This window comes from Pipistrellus kuhlii, unplaced genomic scaffold (assembly GCF_014108245.1).
Source record: "Pipistrellus kuhlii isolate mPipKuh1 unplaced genomic scaffold, mPipKuh1.p scaffold_m20_p_15, whole genome shotgun sequence".
NCBI classification, from domain to species: domain Eukaryota; kingdom Metazoa; phylum Chordata; class Mammalia; order Chiroptera; family Vespertilionidae; genus Pipistrellus; species Pipistrellus kuhlii.
In genome coordinates this window covers 5723475-5742275 of record NW_023425460.1, presented here as the reverse complement: position 1 = coordinate 5742275, position 18801 = coordinate 5723475, and the positions used below count along the sequence as shown (strand labels likewise).

Below are 18801 nucleotides of genomic sequence, written 5' to 3'. Positions count from 1 at the left end.
GCACAGCTCAGCCCCGTCAGCTGCCAGCTCAGGACCTCCACGGGCCCTTTAACCACCATGAGCCTGCAGGCAACCAAGAAGGCTGACCCAAGGGCCCATGTGACACACTCAAGGAGCTCACGGGGGTCCATTGCTTATGGCTTTGGTTATTCACAATCACAACTGCTACAAGATGCCTGAAACAGGGGGCTACATTTTTGGAAAAATAGAAATAAATTTGGAACGATGCTTTGAATTAGTCATCGTTTGGAGAGGGAGCTCCAGACTCCACCAGCTTATCTCCTAGTAGGTTGGAAGGACACTTTTTTCCAGAGCACAGGACACCATTTGGCACTGGGGGAATGAGATACAGATTAGGGGGACACAGTCCAAAAATCCTCCTGCATTGAAACCTTGCTGTAGTATGGCAACTATCTAAACTCATTAAAAATAATTTACAGTTAGAGCTGGCCTGTTCTCGCTACACCATTTTCCTCCCTCCCCTTCAACCCAATCCAATGGCTAAGCTTTCCCCAAATAGTAAGGCAGGTATTTCCACACACCGCTATATTAACATTGAATTTGATCTGCTGTCACCTTAATTTCCATCTATATTTATGTAAAGGGGAGGAGGAGGCTGTCACCAGACGGCAACATCACAGTCCCACATGCTATCCCAAGAAGCACGCGTTAGCAGACGGCAAGGGAGGCACATACACAGTGACACAGGCAACTGGGGTGACATATCACCACATACGAGGTCACACGGGGAAGGAGACATTAGCTGGACCGACTGACAGAACCACAGGGCACGACACAAGACGAGGATGATACCACAGACAGCACAGACACCAAACTGTGTGTGTGGGTTAAACTTACAGGCACGGAAATTGGTGGAGCAATCATTAACAGAGACAGAAGAGAGTGGGAAGGCTCGCTCACGGGTGTCCACGTCACCACGCACACGGCCTGACATGCATGAGCAGTCACGCTCAGAACGTCCGCAATCAAAACAACATGCCCGTCTCATTCTCTTGTAGATGGACATCTTGGCTATAACCGCATGGTGGATGAGAGGAGAGGAAGAGCGGTAGTTAATGGCAAGGTCACACAGCAGGGCGGCTGGAAGGGAGCTGAAGGGATTGAACACAGGTCTTAGTTCACATTAACAGTCTTGACCCAGAAAAAAAATGCACAGTGACTGTTGGCAACAGTTTGGTTGTACAACAAAAAGAAAGCAGCAAGAATATAAATTGCCTTCATAATCCCCCAAGGCTGTTGTGTATGATTTTTCTCCCCTCGGTGAAGCGGGTGACTGCAGGAAAAGGGCAGGGGTGATTACAATCGGCGTCTTGGATGAGAGGAAGAGCACATTATAGACAGCAAAGATGTAACCGACATTTTTCCCCCAGCACAATTAATACAGGAGGACAAAATATACACACGGCCAATCAATGAACTGCTGACAGGGTACAATAAATGGCTTTTTGCAAGATGCAAAACCAGCTAATATGTAGGCTTTCTAATTCCCATCCATTCCTGGGCGCTAGGCAGAGCCTGGGACAGGCTGTCATCAAATTAGATGTGAAACGATTACGTGTTAATATAGGATTCGAGGACACCTCTGCCGAACTTCCCCGGAGTGGGTTGACGTGATGCCTACAGGAATTTAAGTTTACTCTTGACAGAACAAATATCCAAATCTGTCCACATAAGAAATGCAGCTACTCGGGGCTAGCACTGCGTGGTTGACATGAAAGGCAGTTCAAAAATAAAACATCACCCAGAGCACAGGAGAGGCTGGTCTATTGGAATGTGTTCAGCTCCTCACGGGTGTGTTTTCCTCTCAAAGCTGGGGGATCTGAAAATCCTATCGCCTTTTCTCTCCTTGCCCTCCCTGAATTCAGAAAGCCATTGGGCTTTGATTAATCGTAATTTTTTCTTATACAAAAAATAGTGGCCAAAATAGATGAAAAATTATGAAACAAGAAATAAAATAAAAGAGCTCCTACGTAAGAGATTAAGGCTCGTCCAGCACCCAAAGTGCTTCCAAAGCTAGTATTGTTGGTTCCACTGCGTGGGGACCCAACTCAAACGCTAGCCTACAAAGTGCTGGACCTCACTGCAGTGGCTCTCAATGTCCTTCACCTTTACCCTCCACGCCATTGTACAGGTAAGTACAATGAGAAGCGTCTGTACCTCCGTCTGAAGCTACAACAGACAAAAGCATTTGCTCACCATGGAGCCTGAACTGGCCTGCTTCCCTCCCTGGTCCGGGGGAGAAGAATTCATATTTATCTCAAGCATCACAGCCAAAGAGTAACCGGGACTGAAGGGAGGCGTTATTCCTTGTGTCCATTTGGAAAGCCGTATCCCCCCTTTCTTTTTCTTTGTGGGGAATGGTTGCACCCTTACTTTAAAATATGGCCTGTGGTTTTGCCCTCTTTGAATGTTAACAGTCACCAGGAAGAGGGGTTTAAATCTCTCAAATGGGTCAAGTCCTGTTCTAAGACCTTTATGACTTGCCATCCAGTATATTTGTCAAGCAGGGGTAACGTTATGATTGTGAGGAACAGGCACTGGGGGAGATGAATGAGAAATCTCTTCAGCAGCAACTCCATTCTCAAGGACGCGGCTCACGTTTAAGTGACGCGTGCTTTTAGCATCCTGGCTAGTCAGTTGCTCAGACCATCCTCATGCAGCCCCAGCCCTGTTCAGTGTGTGGTCGACATCATTCCTGGGCTTGGTTTCTATGGGAGAAGGGGGGAGGCCCGAAAGGTGGGGTTCTACTATAGCATTTGAATCAGAATGGTGTGACTGCCCAGGCACCCCCAAGCAGCAGTTACTGAAGTCAAGAGAGGGGGGAAAAGTCTTCAGCGGAAGACAGGAAAATAAAGTTATTTTAAATGCATCCAGATCTGGTATACAACTTGGAGTCCCTTCACTTGTTTTTTTGTTTTTTGTTTTTTTTCTTGTTTTTTTTCTTTCTTTCCTTGTTCTCTTACTGGAAATATTGATTTGTTATTTACACAGAAGAGGGAAACTAAGATGATTTTTTGTTTCACTGTAGATAAATTGTTTTGAAAAAATTTTTTTAATCAAATGCTGTAGCAGAAGAGAAGCCCATCAAACTCTGAAATGCTATGCTTCTCATTAGCAACAGTCCCTGGTTTTCATTTTCATCCTGCCATTTTGGGTTCATATTCAATAATAGAATCTGACACATTTATAGGGAAGGAAAGTTCTTATATATATATACCATCTTGAAGGACAAGAGGAGGGAGGCTGGGGGTGGGATGTTTTGAAACGGTTTTGTCAGAGGTATGCCCGTCATGATGGGTGATTTTAACCTCCTACTTGATAAGGGTTCAGGAGGAGACAGCTTAAACCAGCGCCTCTCAGGGACTGTTTGCAACTGTCCTGCTGGCTCCTCTGGAGACCATGCATTGTTCTAAAATCTCATATTGTTAGCATGCAGGAACAGGCTGAAACTGGTCATCAAAGCAGCAGAAAACCATTTGCTATAAGAAGATTAAATGTTAATTATAAGCAGTCACATTCCAAAGCAGCATATGCATAAAAAGGAAAACATGCTATTACTCGCCATTGCTTCCAGTCATCGCTTTCACACTCACTCCAAATACAAAATAGAAATCTCAGGAGACAAACACGCACCACAAATACACACACACACACACACACACACACAAAAAAAAAAAATCGGCAAGAATGATCAATGAGAGGCTCAAAGACAAGACAGAAACAGTTAAAAAAGATAGAGCCCTGACAATGTCTACACCCAGGGGCCCCGCCTGCAAGGGTGGCCCTTTTGTTCTGCTCTGCATGGACCCCAGTCAGGTGTCTTCACCTATGCACTTCCAGGTCCACTTTCTTAAAAGGGTGTCCCAGCAGCAGAGCCTTCCTCTGGAAACTGCTAGGCTCTTAAACAAGCTTTTGAAGTAAAAAAAGTATGAGTGTATGGCTCCCTGGTGGTAGCTGTTCCAGGAGATGTGGACACTCTGGGTATAAAGTTAGACTCGTGGGTTGTAAAATAAAATTACATCAAAATTAAGTCATGGATCTCCTATTTTGGAAAATACTACCCCTCGTCTCCATAAACTCTCTCTCTCTCTCAGGCTTCCTAATCCTTTGGTTTTGTTTTAAAGAATAGTGGATTTTCAGAATCACTGGTGTTTTATTTCCATTTCTCTGGGACTGTTTCCTTTTCTAGAGCTGATGTAGGTTATAAGGTTACTTTCAGATAACAGTGCCATTTAAAATCCCCAAGGTTAGGTTTCAAAGAGCAATTTTGAAAGTTTCAGTATTTATTTAAAACACAAGTAAATTTCATATCTACTCCCTGACCACAAAAAGTGCCCTCTCTCCTTTGGTGTTTGCTCATTTTCTTTATTATGTAGTCACCCAATGCTCTTTCCTAAATCCCAGTCCTCAGAAGAGGGAGTTTTCCCCAGGATTTCAATGGTAATACAAAATAGAGCTCTGAGGACATCTAGTGGACATGTGTAGAAGGGCAGCCAGTTAACATTCTCCTGTAACTAACTCCCTGGCCCTTCTCTGCAAGGGAGCAGAAAGAGGACCCTGCAGGCCTCTGAGAATTGAAATGTGAGCAGTAGCGTTTTAATTCAGCAGCTTCTCAGGAGAGATGTTGAAGAGGCAGCAGGGTCAAAGGGCTGAGAGGAGGTAGATGTTCCTAGAGTGGTCAAGAGTGGCACACTGCTCCTGTAGACCCCCACTGGCTGTGTCTCCTCCAAGCCCCAGGCAGCTTCCAGAGACAGGGAACAGACAAGAGCGCATCTGGTGGGTGAATAACACTGCAGCTTCTTGCCATTCCATCTTAGGGCTCTGGGAACTTTATGCTCAATGAGCCGCCCCCGTAGGCCAGCTGAGCTGTGGGAGAGCAGAAATATCAGCCCCTGGGGACCTGCTTTTCTCCTTGGCCCACATCAGAAGGTTCTTGTTCTTGGGCTGGTGCCACCGGTTCAGAGAGGTTATGTGGTTGCCAAGAAACAGACCCTGGGTCTCACCTCCCTCCTAAGAACCCTGTCCTCATCGGTTTGTGGTTGGAGAGGAAGAGGCTTTTGTGTGCTTTCCTCCACCACAAGGAAGTGAATAGTCTCCCAATATTTCCATTATGACTTCCTCATGCTATTTATAGAGACATCATGTAAGTATGTCCCTAAGGGCCACCATTAAAGGTTTACTCCTTCCTCGGGTGTAAAACTGGAAGATTTCTCATACTCTTGGACCACTTTTCCTGTATCCTCAAAGGTCGTGACTGTGAGGAAGAAGCCTGTGGAGACGGGGCTGCTGTAGATGAGCTTTAGTTACTGCTCTTTCCCTGCATCAGACTGACAATGAGCTGTCAATCCCGGGTCTCTGCTCTTCCAGCCAGACCTGGCATGGAAGAAGGACGTGGAGGCCATCCTGTTCTCAGTACCATCTGCCTCCTGCATCCGCAACCAAATTGTCAGCCAATTTCCAATTGCACATCCTTAATTTCCAGGGTGGGCTGGAATGGGTAGGAGAAGCAGTGCGGGGCTGAGAGGCTCAGATGGAGTTTTCCAACTCCTGGGTGTGGGGGGTGGGCACTTTAGATTTTAAATGGAGCAATTCAGGGGAGACTGTGGCAGGAAAAAAAAAATCTGCCATTCAATTCATAGACACTTGTCAGATCACAACCTCATGTTTAAAATCAACCCAGTGTGGGAAGGATTGCTTCCCTGGAGCTGCTCCTCACATGCTCGTAGCAACTAAAATTATAGGGAAAACATCCAGCGGAGAAAATGTTCACCGAGGTGTAAGGCAGAGGCGTTTGCTGGATGTGACACTGGGAATCAAAGGGCATTCTTTCAAGTCCTATAACTGAGCAAAATTCCTATTAGCTTCTAGAAGGAGAATAAAGGTCTTGCAGGTGGTTTTTTTCCCCAAAATGAAAGAGAGGGAAGGAAAAACTAGTTAATGTCGTCAGCAGCTCAGAGCCCTCCGAGCTGGTCCATCCTGCTGCCCTCTCAGCACCATATTGTGATGGGAGAAGGCAGAGGGATTTGGCACTAGAATTGTTTGTCGATTGACTGACATCAAGACTCCCCTTGGATTTTGAAGGATCACTGTCAGCAGCTCTGTGGGTATAAAAATGACCCTCAAGCCACCCTTGGGGGTGTTGTGCAGGTAAAGGGAGCCCGCAGTGTCCCTTCTGGCAGAATTGGGCATGGGACTGAGGAAGGTCACTGCTCTCTTTTGTTTGTACCCTGAGCATCCTACCCCTGCAGACTCTGAAGACAAGCCAGAACCAGACGGCCAACCTGCCTCTTGCCGCAAAGGAGTCAGAGAGGACCAAGTGCTGAGCCGCCTTCTGCACATCCCAGGGCCGCTGGCCTGAACGGAGCTGCAGGCTGCTCCTCCTCTCCAGTGGTCTCAGGTACACGAGGGAAGCCCCACGCTCATTTCTGGTGCTGCCTGGAGCAGCACTGCTCTAAGCCACGGCCCTGAAAGGCGCAGCCTCTGGGTGAGAGGGCCCTACTCCTTCAGTGAGTCAGGGTGCTCGGGGCCTCACATCCATGTGCTCAGGCTTCTGCATAGCTCGTGGCTGAAATGGAACATTCTCCTGGAGCCACCTTTTCTGCCTTCAACAAGTAGATGTTTGCTAAACCAGGAAACATCTCTCAAGATACCCGACTAACACCGCAGAGGAACTGGGGTTGTCCTAGTGGGTTCTGATTGAAGGAGGAACCTGAGTTTAAAGCAAGGGAACTTCATAGATTGTCGGAAGTAATTACCACTGCGGGAGTACTTGTCTCCATTAAGGCCGTTGAGATACTTACAGTCGCAAAGCTGGGGTGTCCAATGAGCTCTCTAGCCCGCACTTTCTCATACAGAGAGGCACATATGTCGTAATAAATACGTCACTCTCTCTATAAAGCAGCTCCACACTTATATATAAAAATGTACATTTTTACATATAAAGCACTGTGGTACATATAATATACCACTTGTATATTATATGTGATGGATATGTATATCACAACACAGGGATAAGTATATATGTAGTATGTGTGTTTGCTTCAGGATAGGAATTCGAGCTCGAGAGTCGAGGAGACCAAGTGTAATTTATCAAAGGCAAGTGTGACAATGATCCCCAATCGATGAGGGGTCTGGAGCTACAGTGGTAATTACCTCAGCCTACTCAGTGTCCCCTCAAGGTCCTGAGACAGGCCCTCATGAGAAACACTGTTGTCAAGGTCTTATTTTCAAACAGAAAAATAAGACAGTGCCAGAGGCCAGCTAGAAGCTGGGGGTAGGGGGAGCGGTCAGAGAGGGTCCCGCTCTCAGGTTCTCCAGCTCCAGGCTGCTCGTCAGGCTGTTGGGCGGGGGAGTTGGGGCATGGGTCACTGCTACATGCAACATAAATACCACAAGGAAAAAAGAGACCGAAACTGTACAGAAAATAAAAAGAGTCTCTTCTAGAGAAAGACAGGGGGACTGGACTCCGGGCTGCTGGGAACCCGTGTTACTCACAATATATCACTACCAGTGTGCGGTTAAAATAGAGTAGGGGCCGTATTCCAAGGCAGCAAAGAGAAAAATAAATCAAAAATATGTCAATGATTAGAAGTTCAAGAAAAATTCCTTCAAACACATCGATTTAGACATGACTTGTCCCCGAGGAGTCTACCCTTTGGCCAACTTTTAGAAGCTGGGGGAGAAAATGTCAATCATTAGACCAGGTTCATTACACAGAAAAGGGAAATGGGTGAATGGATTCTGAGAGCTTGCTCCTTGGCCAGACACCGAATGTGGCCCTCTTCCTTGATGGAGAAGCTATGAAGAAATGGAAAGAAACGCAAGAGTTAAACTGTTCTCCCACAGAATTGCCAGGCATGGAATGGCCACACTTGGTATTTCTCCAGAGAGTATGACATGAAACGTTCAACGTTATTGAACAAAAGTGAACGGGGGGATGGAGGTGGGAAGGACGGGGGAGGGCGGGGTTGGGAGAAGAGGGGTGGGAAGCTGTGAATGAGGACCAGTGACTGTCACCAGCTCTGCCCTGGTGGAGATGTATCGCCCCAGGATGGATTATTCACTCCTGGCCTAACAGAGTTGGACAAGTGACTCTGTGGGTCGGCTGCCCTCCCCAATTTAGGGCATTCGGCAGCATGCATTCAATTCATTACTGACAAGTCCAGCTCCTTCTTAGGCAAGTTGCTTTGCAACCAAAACCTGGATCCCCCCATTTCCTAACCTGCCTGATATGCCTCAGGTTTAATACCTCACTTATCCTAACCACCACTTGCACCTACACACCTGCATCCTACCCTCTGATTGTGGCCTTTTAATTCGGAATAACAATGTTTGGGAAATTCTGATTGTTGTCAAACTTGAACCTCACAGCTGAGGGCTGCCGTGAGATGAAGCCCAGGTGGAGAGGAGGGTGCAGAACGAAGGGAGTGAGACCCTGGCCGCACTGGCTTGGCGCTGGACAGGCAGTCCTTTCCATGGCAATCTGTGCTGTGCATGATGGGAACTCATCTGCCCCTCTCGCTGAGCCAAGGTGGACAGAAATGAAAAGAATAAAATTATTTCAAACAGTTACGTGCCTCTCTGTCCAGGATGATGTTAAAGGCCGCTGCTGTTTACTTGCCTAGAACCAAGATGGGAAAATGTCCTAGAGGCCAAATTCTCTTTTCTAGGGACTTAAAATTCATCTTCTGGGTCCCACTACAGTCCCTCAGAGGAAGCACTCAGCGGGAGTCCGAAAGCTTTCTCTCCTCCCTCTGTTCCACTCCTGCCCCCGACTCTGCTCTCTGTCCAGTCACCAGGGAGAGCAACAGGAATGGATGATGTCATTTCCCTGCTTAAAAATGGCTATATTTATTGTAGGACTAAAGCCCACTCTTCTTTCCATGGCACCTGCCCTCCTCTCTGATCTCAGCTCGCACCCCTCTCTCCAATCCCACCAGCTCCCCTGCCAGTCTTCCTTCCCTCAAACACAGCAGACTGACTTCTACTCCTGGCCTTTGCCCCCCTCTTCTGCCTTTCTGGATTGGGCCTTAAGTCAGGGCCACCTCTCAAGGGAGGCCTTCCAGATCTTTCTAGCTAAAGCAGCATCTTTGCAGGGTTCCTCCCACCCTCAGGCTGCCTCCAATCTCTTTAAAGCCCTTGTTTCTACCTGAATGGATTTCATTGTTTCTATGATCACTGTTCTATGATCAGTCACTAGTGTGAAGGATTGGGGGCTCTTGTTCTGAGATTTCCATAAATATCCCTCTTGGTGGGTATCAGCGTTGAGAGGAGGGGGCCCTGTGTGTTAAGTCAATAAGAAGGAGGAACAAACCGTGGGTCCAGCTGGCCCGGACTCGGGAAGCAGCTGGGCAGATTTCTAGACACCCGCTCCATACTGAGCGCCCTGAATGGGGATCTGCCAGAGGAGGCTGCGTCTCTCTGAGCCCTCGGCATTCACTGTGCCCCTCCCCTAGGGGTGCCGTAATAAACCCTGTGCCGCCAGTCAGCATGTCCCTGGAATGGGGTTCTGGGCTTGGTTCCAGCTCTGAAAAAGCACTTTATGGGATGATCCTTTATAACTGCACTCCTACTCATCAGACCCAGGATTACCCCCTTCGCCCTATCTTCTGACACAGCCCCAAGAGAGGCCTCGGGCAGGCCCAAAACTAACTCCTGGGTCTGTGACTCTCAGCCACTTCATCCAGGCAGTGACCTCAAAGCCTTAATTTCTTATTTTTGTGAAACAGGATTAATAACACCCCCTGCCAAGTATGCAGGGTTATGGTGAGGAGCAAAGCAAATAGTGATCCTAAGGCGCTTTGAAAAGACTAAACATAGGAAGGCAGGCATCATCACCATTTCCTCTAGGGTCCTGAGAGATCTTGATTAGGCCAGGCACCGTGATCACCGCCAACAGCAAGGCCTTCTCCAGGCAAAGCCTGCTCCAGGCCCACTGTCACGACCCACATCCCTGATGTTCTCTCAAGAGGCCCCACTGGCAGGCAGAAGAGGTTTGAGGAAGGCCATGCCAGAAGCCACCGAGCCCAGCCTCATGAACCCCGAAGGGCACTGGTGTCTGATATTGATCCTTGGGACAATGAGAAAACCCACCGGCCATGGCCAAGTTCTTTCCTTGGGCCAATCTGAAGATCCTGCAGTTGGAAGCGCTGGCCTTTGACACTGAAACCTGCAGCCATCCCATGGGAAGAGTCAGCCCCATTCGGGAGACTGAGTCCTCATCCTGGGTCTCCTCTCTGCCCTAGTCCAGCCGTCTGTACCCTGGGCATTCCCAGACCCACTGGCAATCATGGAGCAGAAACACCCTCCTCTACAGCCTCCTCTCTGCACACCGTACTCACTGTGTTTGCCTGGATGCCCCCCGAGGCATCCCGTTAGGCTCAGAGTGGGACAGAGCACGCACTAGGTCTACACTTAGGTGTTGGCAGTGGTGATTTTTCAACCTCTGCTCTAGTAAATCGAGGACAGGTATTTATTTCATGTCTCTTTAAACTGCTGGGTGAAACATAAACATATTCAAGAAGGCTCTTGATGTTTAGTGTTTCTTTAGTTGGAAGAGGAGGAGGGACATGAATTCGGGAAGAGGAAGGAGCCAGGGAGGGATGGGGGAAAGAAACGCTACTTACGCCGTTTGCAGCCGCATTTTTTTATCCTTTTGGGATCTGTGATGTCATCGTGACAGGCCTTGCAGTAAAAAAATGCCCTGGAAAGAGAGAATGGAAAAACTGACATGTTTCATAATCCGCCCCAGTGGAACGAGCACCACATTTCCCCCGCCGCGGTGCCAAATGAATGAAGCACGCCGGCCCTCGCCGCCTTTCATCTCGTGAAAGGTTTGGACGTGTACAGACGGAAATGTTTGTTGCAAGACCATTTATTTCAAACACAGGTCTCCGTGATTTGAGTGAGTGCTTCTTTTAATAAACTTTCATTGGAAAAGGAACTGGGGGAAAGGTTGCGGATGTGACCGCGTGTCTGCTCGCCCGTCTTTCATTTGGAGCCGCAGCCTTCAGGGCTGCTCCTCGGAACCCGGGGCAAGCGGTCCTGGGCCTCGGTGGGGAAGGGAGATCCACTCGGAGATCCTCCGTCTGGTTCACTGTATATTAAAGGGCCACAAGGATGGCGTTCCTCGGTCAAATACAAATATCCGCCCTGTCACTCTGAGAGTGTCCTTTCACTTCAGGAGATTAGAAAGGAGAAATCTAAAGTGATAGGTCAAGGGGCTCCTGTCAATTTCCTTCTGGGGTCGCATCACCCATATTTACTGCAAAGTTGGCTGGACCAAGTCGCGTAGTCTCCAGCCTCGAGATCGTGTAATAACGGAAGGTTTTCTTCTCACGGAGGGGCCCAGCTCAGCTGCCCACTGGAATGGGCTGGGCAGAGGGTATTATAGGGTTGGGGTAGTAGAAGGAGGCCCAGAGACAGCAATCCATCAATGGGATTATCTCCTCGTCTGATTTAAGTGTCAACATGTGATGATAAAGTGCACTGGCCATGTCCACGGTTAACTTGGATGAGGCAGAATAAAGCTGAGCACTATTTAAACTGCTCAGGGCCTAGAAAGACAGCCCTGGCCAGAGGTCTGTGTCCTCTCACTGCTGGGTGGCGCTAGAATTCACTGGAACAACTTCACAACCTTCTGAGTCCAGGGACTAACAAAACCCCTGACCTAGCACCTTCCCCACTCGCACCACGAAGGTGAATGCCAGGGAAAAACATGGCAGCTCCTTGACCAGTGCTATAAAGAAAGAAACACAGCTCTTGACTACTTTATTCCCAGGCTCCTTCTCATGTTTTTCCCAGGACTGGCATATTTGGAAGCCACTGCTAAGACGTTTGATCTGGAAGAGATGTGAGATCTTGCAGCCCAAACCCCTGGGTCTCAATATCCTCATTGGGAAATGGAGGAGGTGTCCTAGCTGCCTACAGCCATCCTGTACTGGAACATGGCCAGCCCAAGCCTTCGAGAGTTAAGCCCCGTGCTCCTTCCACCCTAATAGCTCACCCACTCTTCCTTAAATGCCAGGTTTCATCTATTTTACAAAAAAAATTAAAAAGAAGCTGATTGTTTGCCCTCAGTGGAAATGTAGCTAAAACCCAACCGAAGGAGGTGTGATTGTTATCTCTGTTTTGCAGACAAGAAAAATGAAAATCAGAGAAGTTAAGCCACCTGCCCAAGGTCACACAGCTGAGTGGCAGAACCAGGATTCAAATCCACACAGTCCATTCCCAGAGTCCAAGGTCTTAAACACATCTCTACTAAAGAGATGATGAAGTGATGACAAGCCTGAATAGACCTTTGAAAAGATAAAGCACAACTAGTTCATAAATCAAAGCTAGGTTTTGAAAGCAAAATCCCCACAGGGACCAGGCAAATAAAGTTAGTGAGTAAAATGGGACGAGGGTGTGGGTCTGTGGTGACCTAGACACATATCCCCCAACTGGAGAGAGCAAGATAGGTAAAGTCCAGATGATTTTTGCTATGTGGCACTTCCTTGCAAGCACTCTTGTTTCTGATCCACCTCGGCCTCTCTCATGCTCACCTGGCACAGACCCTACCTTACTGCACGCCTGCATTGAGCAGCTGAATGTTGCTGGGGAAATAACCGTTGTTGACTGATCTCACTTTAAATCCATGGGTGTGTATTCCAGGAGCCTTTGTACACTTCTCAGGGTCTATGCCCTATCTCCTCCTCCCACCTCAACCCTCTCTGCTCTCCTTTCCACATCCTTTCCCACTCATCTAATCCTTCCTCAAGTAGCCTTAGCTGGGGGCCTTGCCACTGACATCACCAAGACCAGATCTGCATCCTGCAAGGCTGGTGTTTAGGGCCCCCTTGTCCTCTGGTTTCTCATTGTGATTGTCTAATGGGGGAGCCATTAGGAGGCTGAAGGGGGAGAAGAGTCATTCCCCTGGCTACCAGCTTATAAAATAGTAGTAACACCATCTCCCTACAGAAGAACACAGCTCCTGTGAGGCAGCCTTTCCTACAGCACACCCTCTGTCTCGTTCTAACAGCCCTCCTTCCCCTTGACTAGGCCTGGAAGTGGCTCTAACTCTGAGTACTTTGGGTACTAACTCTGGGTACTTTGCCATCCTTTGTGGGTTTCCCTTAACTCTGCCCACAACTTTATACATTCCCCTTTTTCCTTTTAAGTGCGTCCATCTGTTTCTTGCTAGACCCTCACTGATACAGCATCCAAATTTACATCTCCGGTCCTCCTCTTTACCCAGAACTTCAGAATCTTAGATGCAACTGACTTTGTGACATCTCCATATACTCTACTTAACACAGCCCAGTTAGAATTCTTCAATTCCTTCTACCCGCAACGTGTTCCTCCTCCCATTTCCCCATCATCCACCCAATTGTGGAAAGCTGGAGTCTAGGCTCCATTCTTTATCCTTGTTTCCTCACTTCTATGTCCAGTTTATCAATGAGTCCTCGGAACTCTCCAAAATGTATCCTGAACTGCTCTTACTTCTCACCACCTCCACTCACCCATCTAGCTCAGGCCATTACCTCTCACCTAATCTACCAGCAGTCTTGGAGTCTCCTGGCCTCCCCTCCTGCTCCACTGCATCTGACTCTCTCAGAGCACGGGCAAAGCTTTTTAGTGATATAAATCAGGCTATGTCACCTCCAGCAAAAACCTCCCATGACTCCATTTGATAATACACTCAACCTCTGAATATAGTCCTTTGGGGACTAGCCCTACCGTTCTAACTTCACCTCAACACTCTACTCTTCCAGACACCCTTTTTCCTTCAGTTCCCTGAACACAACAAACATTTCTATCGTGTCTCCTCCTCCCTTCAGATCTCTGCATGATGGATTCTTCCCCATTACCCCAATCTCTGCTCTATCATCACTCACTCCCAGCCACCTTCACTTACACTCCATCTAAATCAGGGACCAGCTGCATGAATGCTTTGCACCAAGAATAAACACAGCTGTACTTCTCCCTTCCTGGAAGGGAGCCCATGAGAGAGGGACTTCTTTCCACCATTTCCCTGGCACCTAGTACAGTGTACCGGGAAGTGAGTGCCCTATTGACGTTTGATAGATGAATGAATGCTGCTCAGTAATGCTGGATCTGCATGCTTTTCAGAAGACTCCAATAATAGGGATTTTTATATAAGATTAGGACTTCTTCAGCTTGGAAACTATTTTTTTTTATAAACCAAACTGAGCCAATGAGGCACCATTCTGCGACTCCCACATTAAATACTATGAGGAGGTTACTTCAAAAGCAAAATGCTTAGTGGCCAGGAGTGAAGGACAAGGGCCCACATGCTTCTCCCAGAGTGACCGCATTAAAACTGGAATCAGATGGTTTCATCCTCTTTTTTTCCCCCTAAAATACTACATCCAGGGCATAGCCGGTTTGGCTCAGTGGATAGAGAGTCAGCCTGTGGACACAAGGGTCCCAGGTTCGATTCCAGCTAAGGGCATGTACCTTGGTTGCGGGCACATCCCCAGTGGGGAGTGTGCAGGAGGCAGCTGATCAATGTTTCTCTCTCATCAATGTTTCTAACTCTCTATCCCTCTCTCTTCCTCTCTGTAAAAAATCAATAAAATATATCTAAAAAAAATACATCAAAAATTTAAACCAGAATCCATTTAACTTCTTCTGTTGCTTTTTTGGAGCAGAGGGTGCAAACTCAATACGAGAGCATGATAATCTACTTTTCCATCTGCACAAAACTTGTTTAGTTTCATTCAGATCTCCAAAGCCCTTCTGTGGCTTCTGCAGTCTTCATCTATTTGCAGACCCCTAACTGACAGCTTCTGCTCTGACACATCGCACAGCCTGGGAATTACAGGCCGGCGCAGCTGATTGTGTCAGCATGTATTTGTGAAGGCCATAAAGCACTGAAATGAGACACACTGCGCTCCCCAATAGAGGAGGTGATTTGTTGTTTGGACGGCCTGGTATTTGTGACATTCATTAGTGAGAGATGCAACAGGAAATAGAATTACACAAATGGGAGCCTCATGTTCCCCTTGCTGTGCTCCTTAGCCCCCTGCCCTGAGATGCCGCTTCCACTGTTGTGCCTCAGTCTGGCAGTGAGCACAACCTTCTCTTGCAGAATAGGAAAAGGGTGTTCAGTCCCATCTCCCTGCCCAAGGTTCGTCTCTGGTGGACCCAGTTCTTGGGGTGCTCCTAAGACAGTGGGGACCCTAAATTGCATAAAAAGGTTTTCCTCCTCTGCGCCTGCGTAATAGAAATTTTGCAGAAGTAAATTTAAGCCATTAGATAGCTCGGTTTAAATTGTTGTTGTTGCTTTTCCACCGCATTTTCCGCGCTGAAAGCTGTTATGACTGGTGGCTAGTTTGCAGAGTGCATGATGAGTAAGCACCAGCTGTCAAACATCATAGTTCTGTGCTCAGCGTGTCAGGCTCAGTCTTGGCAAATAATTAAGAACGTAAGGCTTCCTGGTTTTAAGTCCTGGCTTTAAACGAGCAGTGTGGCTTGGGCAACTTAGTTAACCAACCTGTGCCTCAGTTTCCTCATATGTAAAATAGGAATAGTAATGTTGCCTCATAAGGTTGTTGAAAGGAGGAAATAAAGAGTTCATCAATGCCTGGTACCTGGTATTCAGAACAGACTGACACATATTAAACTCAAAAAGTCTAGTAAAGGCATACGTTCCCCAGTCACCGAGAGTCAGCAAATATACACAGCTGCGAGTTGGGGCATGGCTTAGCGCACATAGGAACATGGGCTAAAGTGTTAAAACTGCTGCAGAAAGTCAGACCATGGGACAACAGAACCAATTATCTTTCGTGAAGTGGTGTGATCATGTGCTAATCATTCGCTGAACATTATTTAGGAACTGAAACTCTTGGATTTAAATAAGTAGACTATAGTTGTCAATATGTAATATTTATTTATGTCAACAAAATTACTACAGTGTTTTTTTCCAATATATGGCTTATTCGCTAAAATCTGTTTTAAAATTATAATGAATTAACAAAAATATAATCTGTTAATTAAATTATAACTTACTCTAGACTAAAAGCATTTTAAAATTAGCAGTGTGTTAACTTTCACATATGACACACGGAGGGGGAAATTTTGTTCATTAAATCCAAAGTCCATTAAATCGAGATCCGAAAAATCAAGGGCTTACTCTACTTAAATGTCATAAACCATTGAGGCCAACGAAATCCTGACTATCCTTGATAACTTCAGCCACTTACCTAGAAGGCCACAAATAGAAATATGGCCAGTTCAGTATTTCATCTGAAATTAATCCAAACCTTTAGAGATTCCATTTGGCACTTAAAGTAAAAAACAAACAAACAAACAAAAAAAACACTGATAATTCTCCAGTAAAGAGCACTGGACGAGGAGCCAGTTGTCCTATGCTATGTGGTTCTGGGTCATCAAGCATCGGGGGCCTGCAACAATCAATTGGGCTCTCTGGAACTCTGGCTCCTTTTTTAGGAAATGAGGAGGAGCTAATCAGTCTCTCCTAGCTCTGGAATGTCATTCAAAGTCAAAGATGTGGAACTGGTTATGTGAAGAGGAGCCCATGGAAACATTTGAAAGCACAATCCCTTCTTCCTAAGATTTGTTAGGAAGATGCCCAAAGGCCTGTTAGGACATTCTGGGGTTCAGGCCCTGTGCTTACGGAAGCCCGGTCACCTCAGGGGGTCAAGATGTCTATGCTGGAATGAAAAGGAAGGCAGGAGAAAACAAACTCTTACCTTTTAACTTCTTTGGCATCACTTGCGATGAAAAATCCTAAAGTACCTTCTTGGATCTTAAGATGGTTTCCAGGATTAATTAATATACTGCTCAGTGAACAAAAACAAACAAAGAAGACACATTTGTCAGGTCACGTTCTGTGCAAAATCTGGAATGCTACACGGTATTGTTAATTGTATAGGGGGCCCACTAGTCTAATGCTGTCCCCTAAGATTTTGTCTAGAGCTTAAGGTTCACTGTCCCACACACTTAACTGGATAACGTCATCATAAGTTTGGCAGTTCAACTCCTAGGTTGGCATACTCCCAGTTGCAGAAATCAAAGCAAATCTAGGTTTCAGGGCCAGGTTTTTATAATGGGGTTGCCATTATATCGTGGGCTTCTGGTTTGAAGCAAAATTCCCAACAATGTACCCCTTAGAAAATGCTGTTGATGGTCAACACTGAGTGTTATAAATTTATTGCTACACCGATTTTTAGTTAGATGACAGAGCATTAATGGGACCCCTATATGCATACAGAAACAAACATGTATACACACCACATACCACTGCAGGGAATGGTACAAGACACCCATACCAATGCAGAAGCAAGAACATCTGCATGACATGATAAGGACATGGAAGTGGATTCCATGCGCAGTCTGTGTGGAAAAAACTGGGTCCACGAGAACAGTGGGGGGGAGGGGGAACAAAATGCAAGCAATCAGAAATACTTAATGATTCTAACCTGCCCTTTACAAAAGGTAAGAGAGTCTTTGAATAAGGTGCATGTCTAGCACGTACTGATTGGGGCAAACTGTAATTAGAAAACAAATGCAAATTACCACAAAAAAGACTTCCCCTTTAAGGAAGTATGAACCTACATATACACTGTCCTATTTCAAGGTGGTATAAATACGATAGATGAGCTGACCAAGTTGTGTTAGGACTGACAGAAGAGATAAATGTATCCTAATCTAAGAAATGGGTGAAACAAACAAATTTAATTTTCTGCAGATCAAAAGCAGAATCCAGGAATGCCATACACAGAGACTGAGATGAGACTCTGGGCTCAATAGATATGGAATTTAGGGACTCTAAATTCAGCAACAGATACAACGGAGGGAGTCTGATCTGAAAATCAGGTGTTTCATGGAATAGATGTTTGGAATCAGGCTAAAGGAAGTTCTAAACTGCCTAAAACAATCAAAATGGAGGATGGCAATTAACATGTAATCCTTTTCTGCTGGTAAAATCATTGCAGAAAAGTGCTGTGACCAACAGGGCGGTATGCCTGTAGCAATACAGGAAGGACCCAGGTGAACTTTTGTTCTGTTGGGAGAACAGAGTAGATTGTTATTGCAAAATAATGATTTGCGGTCCCAAGAACACCCCCTATTATCCATAACAAGGCCTGACAGAAGGAAACCAATCCCGTGTCACTGCTCTTATTAACACTAAATAATAGCAAGAGTCCAGGAAGACCTGACTGTCCTTCCTCGGAACCTCAGACAACAGTGAGGCAGCAGCAGGCCACCCAGGGCAGCGCTGGGGAGGTCCCTTGCACCAACTCTTCACGTTTGTCGCCCACCCTCTGACTTTTCATGATCATGAGGAGAGAGGGACCCAATTAATACAGGCTAGCCAGATTCCCCAATAAATGCAACGTTTTAGACGGACAGCATTCCTGACTTGGCATACTTTCTTACCCCATTCCTGCAAGGCAGTTCTAGGGCCTGGCCCTGCAACCAGAAATTGGGTCCGAACTCCAGCATGGCCTGTCAGTAGCTATCTGGCCTTGGGCAAGTGACAGCACAACTCTAGGACTCAATTTCCTCACCCACAAGATGGTGAGGATGATCATCATAGTCTTCAGTGACATAATGCACCGAAGGCTCTATGTCTACTGGTTATTGTTCCTTTTATTATTTATTATTGAGGGGGAGGGGGGAATCCAAAAGGATATTCCATTCTCAATGGGATCATCAGCTTTTCCCCAGTTGGAACACATCCTGCCCATGATTTGGTGAAGTTACAGGGTGAAGAGCTAACTGTGCACTTTAGAAAAATGGACAAGGACATAA

At 46.6% G+C, this 18801-nt stretch overlaps 1 protein-coding gene across 28 annotated transcripts in view; it reads right to left on the bottom strand.

Moving 5' to 3' along the window:
* Positions 1-18801, bottom strand: part of KCNMA1 (potassium calcium-activated channel subfamily M alpha 1) — a 669206-nt gene that overhangs the window by 112047 nt on the left and 538358 nt on the right. For 12 of the 28 annotated variants that reach the window (XM_036438121.2, XM_036438123.2, XM_036438144.2 and 9 more), the window contains 2 exons: positions 16737-16823; positions 10647-10723 (listed from right to left, as the gene is read on the bottom strand). In XM_036438121.2, coding sequence (XP_036294014.1) covers positions 10647-10723; positions 16737-16823 — 164 coding nt within the window. Of the gene's footprint in view, positions 1-858; positions 1033-7515; positions 7525-7604; positions 7819-10646; positions 10724-16736; positions 16824-18801 lie in introns of those variants that run through there. The other 16 variants (XM_036438119.2, XM_036438143.2, XM_036438147.2 and 13 more) reach the window with 3 other exon arrangements.